The sequence below is a fragment of the Oxyura jamaicensis genome, chromosome 1 (genome assembly GCF_011077185.1).
Source record: "Oxyura jamaicensis isolate SHBP4307 breed ruddy duck chromosome 1, BPBGC_Ojam_1.0, whole genome shotgun sequence".
In the NCBI taxonomy this organism is placed as follows: domain Eukaryota; kingdom Metazoa; phylum Chordata; class Aves; order Anseriformes; family Anatidae; genus Oxyura; species Oxyura jamaicensis.
Window position 1 is genome coordinate 198446079 of NC_048893.1, and position 7838 is coordinate 198453916.

Genomic DNA, 7838 nt, shown 5'->3' on the forward strand with positions numbered 1-7838 from the left:
AGACTGGGACTCAATGAAAACCTGAACTTAAATCCCCTCACAGTACAACACAAGCAATTAATATCTCTTAAATTAGGTCGTGCATTTAAAGTAAAAACAAATTTGAAAGGGCTTTTGTTTTATGGAAAGCCTACACTTAAAAAAAAAAAAAATCAACCTCTTTTTTTTTGTTTTGCTTTTAACCCACCTCTAAGATTTTGAGATACTAATCTTTTAAGTGGTCTATGGTACACATTAATAACCTTAGAAAAGTTTCCTGTACTTTTCTCTCAGCAGAAAGGGCGTTGGGATGCCGTCATTTTACAGAATCTTTAAATAAAGATTCTTTAAAAGAATCTTTAAATTAAGTTCAAAGACACTGAATGGTTTCAAGTTCTGCACTTAAGGTAAGATTAATTAAACCTGTATCACCGCATTTTGGATATTTTGTATTTTAGAAGGGTGTAGGTGAAGACAGGACACAGCATATTCCTGGTCCCGAGCCTTCAGTCATGTTTTTAGAAAAATATAACAGCATGAGCTGTTTTAACTGCCATTCAAATTGACATTCAGAGTACGGTGATGAACAATTCCATAGTTCATCACTGTTGATTCTACGAAAAAAAGAATCTGTTTCCTATTCTCCTGTTACCTGTGACCAATGGAGCTACCTATATTAGACATTTATGTTAGGAGACCGGTGCTTGGTCTAAACACCCCTCTTTGCTGACTGTGGAGAGCTTGAACAAGTGGTTCAAACAGTTTATCACTTGAGAACTTCAGTGTCTTTTCAGGGGATTGGAATATGGTCTCAGAGCTTATTCCAAAGCCCACACCATGCTCTTAAAAAAAAAAAAAAAAAGTAAATATTTTAATAAATAATAAAAATACCAGAAGAGTTACAAAGGCACAACAGGTTGCTGGAAATTCTGAGATTTCACTTAGGGAACGCCATACCTGAGCCTACATCCCCCAGCAGAACCCCGAGCTAAGACCACTCTGATCCCCGCGGGTCACCAGATGGCGCTAGCACCTCCAGTCTTGCAGCCTCACGTTACTTTGCAGGCTCTGAACGGAATTAATGCTACGCGTGCATATTCAGAAGATTAAAGACCTGTTAGTTTAAGGGCAGAGGCTGCCTTTGGGAATAACAGCAAGCGTTCGCTATGCTTCAGTCTCCTAGATAAAGCATGCTGTGTCTGTAGGGCTGTGCAGTGGGAATAAAAGTTACTAGAGCTGCTGAAAAGTTAGTCAGCCACGGGTTGTAACAATCGGGATGATCACAAGCACTACAAACAACTAACTCCATGCCATGACCCAGGAGTAGGCTGACTTGGCAGACCCTGGAAAGCACTATTTGGTAAGCGCGTAATGCCACAGCAATCAAAAGCTTTCGTTACGACACGTCAGAGATGGAACTTGCCTCTTCCTGCAGGAACGACGGTACCGACTTGCTCAGTCCTTTGAGTTTTTCAGGATTGGAAAACAGCTTATCGGGCTGCGGAGGCACTGCGGAGACTCAAGAGCAGCAATTCAAAAGTTTCAAAAGAGTTTGTGCCTCAACAGAGCGTGATTCCATAGCAGGGCACAGTTAGAAACAACGAACCTCAGATGAAATACATGCACAGTTTACACTTTGGATACAAGGGTTTGTTATTCTCCACGGGACTCAGATACTACCGTTAGGAAGGATCACCTAGCTCAACATCTCCTATAACACGGCCCCCAGGGTGCTGAATGCAGTCTGATCAAATGTGATAAAACATTTTTATTTTACCTTCTATCTTTTCTTCCTAGAACAAGGATAAGTGCACTCATGTACTAACCTTATCGTAAGGTTCTTGGCAAGAAGATAGTCTACAAGCCAAATGCTGTTAGTTCCTAGTCCAATTAATGGTGATAAGAATATTTATGTAAATCAAGCAATGTTCAGAGGAAGTTTCAAGTATTCCAAGTTAATTTTAAGATGCACATCTCATTAATGATGCGGATTCTTGCAGCACTTCTCTCCAAATTTCATAGAATAACTCAAGCAGAAAGGAACCCACAAGGATCATCAAATCCAACTCCTAGCTCCACACAGCACCACCCAAAAATCAGACCATGTGTCTGAGAGCTTTGTCCAAATGCTTCTTGAACTCCAGCAGCTCAGCGCTGTGAGCCCTGCCCTGGGGAGCCTGTCCCTGTGCCTGAACTCAGCTATACCTTTACTGAAATTTGCTTCCTATGTTCTTCACTGATTTCATTGTACAAAGCTTAATTGCGCAAGCTATAGCAAAAAAAAGTTTGCTCTAAAAGCATGAAAAATTCTGAGAATGGTGGGCTAACACCACTCATATTTAATATTCTTCAGACTAAAGATCTTTACTCTGGATACACATTATGAAATGTACCAACACTGAATAACTCATGACACAGAATTACTTGGCAGCAAACAGCCAGCCACAGGAGCACGCATCTGTTGCATAAAATTAAACACCGCACACAAGCTGGGGTTGTTTGCAAGGTGTTAAGTGAAGCTTTTCCAAAGCTTTTGCAGCTGAAGCTCAACTAGTGGTTAACGTATCAATTATTGTCAGTATGCAGTTAGATGCAGCTTCCTCATTCAGCAGCTATCTAGTCCAGACATATAACTCGTCAGCCATTAAAATAAAAAGGACTTTTAATGTATTAGTTTAAATATCAGCGGAGAAACCTCTCCACTGTCTGTTGGAAGAATCCTATTACTCACTTCCTGCTGCATTTTCATTCCTCTCTTGATCTTGATCAGTTTTCAGACCTGCTCAGTGCAGTATTGACATGTCATTCAGTAGCACAAACAGCTATACAGTTTTATAACTAACATCGGTATCTTTTACGTGTGGCAAGTCTTGACTTCTGTTGACCCCATGAATTTATGTTCTGCATCATTCTCCTCTTTTGAGGAGCTGAGTCATAACAAGGGGAACACGAATCTTTAGCAAATCAAAAATTTCAAAAAAAAAAAACAACAAGGGGAATATGAATCTTTAGCAAAACAAAAACGCGGTTGGTATTTTCAAGAGAATTTGCCTTATTCTGTCCGTACAGTTATCAAATTGTCTGGGTCCATACATTTTTCCAAAACTTCACTCACTACATTGAACTAAAAAAAGGCACCCCTTTCAGACAAGTGTCTACATATTGAATGTACAACATGTTTCCAAGAAGGCTGTCCATCTGAAGAAGAAAACCAAGTGTGATATTTAAGACTTGTTAATATACTGGATATGGCATGTATTCTACTACGTTATAAACAACTAACACTCCGAATGCTTTGAAGCATCTAAAACACGACAAATGCAACTTTGCAGAACTATTTTTAACTGTAGTGCCACAACGCAGTAAACAGGAAAGAATTGTGTTATATTCCATCATATTCAATGTTACTTGGTGGCTTTCCAGCATGTTTATCTCGACACATCCTTGGAGCAGGTTTGCTTTTGTTTTGATTAGGTTTGTAATTTCTGAAAGAATACAGGAAAATTTGACGCTAAGGCACCTGTAACGCACTAACAGATCGATGTTCATCTATTGCTTAAAGTAATTCTGCTTTGCTGGATTGAGATAGGAATTTAGAGAGGTTCCTTTTCAACTGATGTATTCTGAAAGGTGTTTTGCGTGAGCAAAAACCATCTTGCATCTTATAATGCAACAACAGAAAAGACAAATCTACTATTTAATTGCGCCCAGTTTTTCAACTGTGCTGGTGTTCAAAGCTCTCAGTGATTTCAGAAGCTGTTTTATAGGCTGGATGACCAAAGATCAAAATAGCACACTGCTGGGTGGCACACAGTTACTACAGATGCAACAGGTCATAAAAGAAGTCTAGTGCTTAAGAGTAAAATAACAAATGCTTTTGTGAAGCTTTCTTATCAGTCACGATGAAGTTAGTCAAATTTGAAAGAGTAACACAACTCCTGGTTTCTCAAATCTTTCGCTAGCAAACAGAACATTAAAGAACAATAGATTTCCATGCAGACACAAAAGATATTTACCATCTTCAGCACTAAGAGCTAATTCTTCCTTTGGAATTTTTATTTTTCCTTTATCTGTGCAGGAAAAAAGTAACACTTGGTTAGAAAGCTTGCTGTTCAGTATGATAAAATAGATGGCAGTGGTAATCACAGAATTAAGGACCAAAAACTAAAACCAACAGAACAAACAAACAACAAAAAACCACCAGCAGAGCCACGGGAATGGTTAAATTCACGAGATGCTTTCAACGTGGAACATTCCTTCAATTCTGCATCCAAGCAGCAGTCTCATCTTGACACAGTTTCTACCAGCGTGCTGTTACAGCAATGTTAGTGCATACCTAAAATCTGGGAACTAGTTAGAAGGGAGCAATAGCATAAGTAGTATTAGAAGAGTAATTAGCCAATGAGAGCCAACATCTTTCAAAATCTACACCTCCACTCTTCAGTTCTCAAGCACCAATTCAGTTCATGTCTTCCCCATTAGAAGTGAAATAAATACGAAAACACTAAGGAGCAGCATGAACGGAGACAGGAATAAGAACGATAATAAGTCATAATCTTAGGACGCTACAGAGGGAGGTCAGGAATGAATGCTAAGTACGATCCTGTCTCACTGCATTCGCTTCGTTTGGTTATATTAACTGCTAGAATACACAGGTGAAACGACTACATTAAGACAACTTTTTTGTTCTTCCATTGTCTAATAATTTGAGCCAAGCAACCAGGAGCGAGCAGAAGTTGTAGCTCATCGCTATTTGAGTGGTGGCATCCAAATACTTTCTTTATTGAAAACATTTTAACTATCCAAAACCAGATCATCCCTGACTGACACAGTGTATTTTTGGAAGATGTCTGCTTGCTAGACCAGTGTTGTTTCAAAAGGAACAGTAAGAACTGAGAACTAACCCATATGAGACGAGAATTCAGTTTTACGATACAAACTCCATACCGCTTAGTGAGAAGCAATGTAAGGCAAAAACACTGCTTGGCAAAGCTGTATGGAAACACAGCATAAGCATGGTTAAGCCAAACTGGGGGTCATGGGAGACACACACAAGCTTTGTGCTCACTTGAGGTGGCTGATGGAATGTCCTCTAGACTTTTGGAAGGCATTTTCCTATCTGCACTCCTTTTCAAAGCCATCAAAACAGGATTTAAGTCTTCTTCTGAACCTGTTACGAGACAAAACACATGAACACTGCACACACAGACATGCTTTTTTAAAAAAGTCACTTAAAAAAAAATACAGCCATGGATTTCTTTTGGGAATCTTCTGACCTTTAACAAAGACTGTGAGTATTCACTCGAAATGCTAAGTAATTTCTGAGGGTCAGAGTCAGGAACGCATTGCGTCCAGTTATTCCAAAACAAGAGACGCACCAACAAGACAATAGCCTGGATTTTTAAGGAACTACTGAAACTGACACCTGAGCATCTTAAATTAAAATGGAAATTGGAGTAAAGCAGACCAATTTCAGCAGTGTTTAAGTTAAGAATCTTTTCTCTCTAAGTTCCCTCAGGTATCAGTAGAAACACACAGGTTGGTTGACTCGACCTGTGTTTGTACTGACTAATCAGGGAGTTTAAGGTAAACATGGTACTTAGTTGTCTAAGAACTAGGTAAGATAAAATCAGATTTAACCATTTTGTTATGAATCGGCACAAATACAAGTTAATAGCTTTGTTTTTCCCCCCTCTGTAGATTTGTTCATTACAATTTTCTGCCCAGTGAACATCACCTTCTGTTCAATATTGTGTAACAACCACAAATGAAACAAAAAAAAACTGTGGAGAGATTTGGATCCTTGAAGTTATCATGCAATTGTTTCCAAGAGCCGTTTCAGGACAGCCCTAGCTCCTTCAGAGTACTCTAAGACCCTCTCTCTCCTCCCTTTCCATACCATTTCCCTCCCACTGCAAGCCAGGACTTACAAACAGCAATAGTGTAATTATGGGTAAAAACAAATTGTGTTTGATTTTTCCTCATTTGTCTTGCAGAGCAGAGTTCCAGCTGATTTCCATTGGAATCTCACTTTCAAAATAAGCTCCAGAATTTCTTGGCATGCCCCAGCAACATCACAGATTGCTCAGGCGAGCAAGATCTCAGAAAATTCCCAGTCTCACGGGGAGCAGAATAAAAAGGTTAAAATATCACACTCGGCATGGACTAGAGCTTCCAGCTTAACCAAGTAATGAGTCTTCGTAATTAGACTGCTTCATTTATGTGACCATTTTCTTGTGTAACAGGCAGCAATACTAAATTAAGTGGCACAGGGTATTGGTACTGTCTTTATATCCAGCCACAGATTTACCTTTGAAGATTAGCTCGTCAAGCTAAAGAATAAACTCAGGCAACCACTGATTAACTTTTTCCCCTCTTTTAATCCAGGGTATTTAAAAGAAATACCAGAATTTGAGTGTTATAATGTTATTGATTTGAAAGAGGTGTCCCAGAGGAGGAAGAAAAGGGTAAGGCATGAAGACTGATGTGATTGACTCATGCTGCTACACACCCATGACCTTACCCAAGCCTAGTAGATGTTTGTCAAAAATTTCCAATTAAAGGACTTAATTAGTTCTTCATATCTTTCCAAAACACATATGCAAAGCATTCATTTAAGTATCAGATTTTTGGTTAATATATTTCAAGTTAGCTACCAGAAAAGCTGTAGCCATGTTTAACAACCCAGCACCATGAATTTTAGAAATTAGATGGCTCACGAGTTGAACTTCCAGTTCCAGAATCAGAGTTTTCATCTGAAAACCTGGATCCCAAATTTGAGCTGTCACCATCTTCTTCATCATTATCCTCGTGCTGAAAGGCCAGGCAGAGTCGAGCTCCTCCTGGCTGGGGGGAATTGCTCTCATCTTTAAGAGATGTGCTGGTTCTTCTCATTTGCAACAGTTCTTTTAGTTCTAGATTATTTTCAGAGGCATCCAAGGATGTGCTTTCATCTGTCCTTCCTAGGGCATTTACCTTGAATGGCCTGTTCACAGCTGTATTAGCCTCTCCTTCCAGGGGAAGATCTATTGCTGGCATGTTTCTCTGTTCTTTTTGATTAAGAGCCCCATTTCTTTTAAGTAGATCAGAGGCTTCAATATCTACTGAAGCCTCGATATTTTGTTCTGGAGCTCCACTCTTGATAGTTGTCTTCATCTGTGTATGGTAAGTGGTTAAAGCATTATGATAAGGCTGTGACGTTGTCGTGAACAGAGACTCTTTTTGTAATGGAAACATACGATCCCTAGACTTCTCTTGTTTATGTACCTCCCGCGATACCGGAGACGAAGCTTCAGATGCTTCTTGAAGTAGCCTTTCTAACAAGCTACTGAAATCTCTGAATTTTGCAGTATTTGAAACAGAAGTTTTTTCTATTGTTTCTTCTACTTCTCGAGGGTGATCTCTCTCTTCTCGAGACGGAGGACACATACTTTGCCTGGATGACGTTTTACCTTGCATCTTTTCATCCATGTTCTCCAGCATAGGACCTGGTGTCTCATAGACCTCTTTCAGTAATTTTTGCAAGTTAACATGAAGTTGTTTATATTCAGCCTTGGACAGTGCAGATGTTTCTGTGGTCTCACCAGTCTTATCCTGCACTGACGCTCCATTGTGTTGGTAGGTCACACGTTTAACTTGCATCTCTGCAGTCCTCTGCGCTATGTTGCCCACACGCTTCGGTTTAGGAGGTGGTGTTTCAGAGGCCTCCTTCAGCAGCTTCTCTAAAGCTGAACTCAAGCCACTGACCTTGGGTGGGGCAACAGACTTCTCTATGTGTTCACTGATTTCCTGCAGTGACTCTCCATCACGCTGACAGGTTGTGTTTTTAACTTGCATCTCAGCAGTCCTCTGTAACGTCC

At 39.8% G+C, this 7838-nt stretch overlaps 1 protein-coding gene across 10 annotated transcripts in view; it reads right to left on the minus strand.

The window, feature by feature from the left end:
• Positions 1-7838, minus strand: part of SYTL2 (synaptotagmin like 2) — a 55776-nt gene that overhangs the window by 6995 nt on the left and 40943 nt on the right. For 2 of the 10 annotated variants that reach the window (XM_035329695.1, XM_035329657.1), the window contains exons 2-6: positions 6699-7607; positions 5048-5149; positions 3996-4049; positions 2711-2758; positions 1403-1488 (exon numbers count right to left, since the gene is read on the minus strand). In XM_035329695.1, the coding sequence (XP_035185586.1) occupies positions 1403-1488; positions 2711-2758; positions 3996-4049; positions 5048-5149; positions 6699-7607 (1199 nt within the window). Of the gene's footprint in view, positions 1-1402; positions 1498-2710; positions 2759-3995; positions 4050-5047; positions 5150-6698; positions 7608-7802 lie in introns of all 10 variants that reach the window. The other 8 variants (XM_035329688.1, XM_035329647.1, XM_035329715.1 and 5 more) reach the window with 5 other exon arrangements.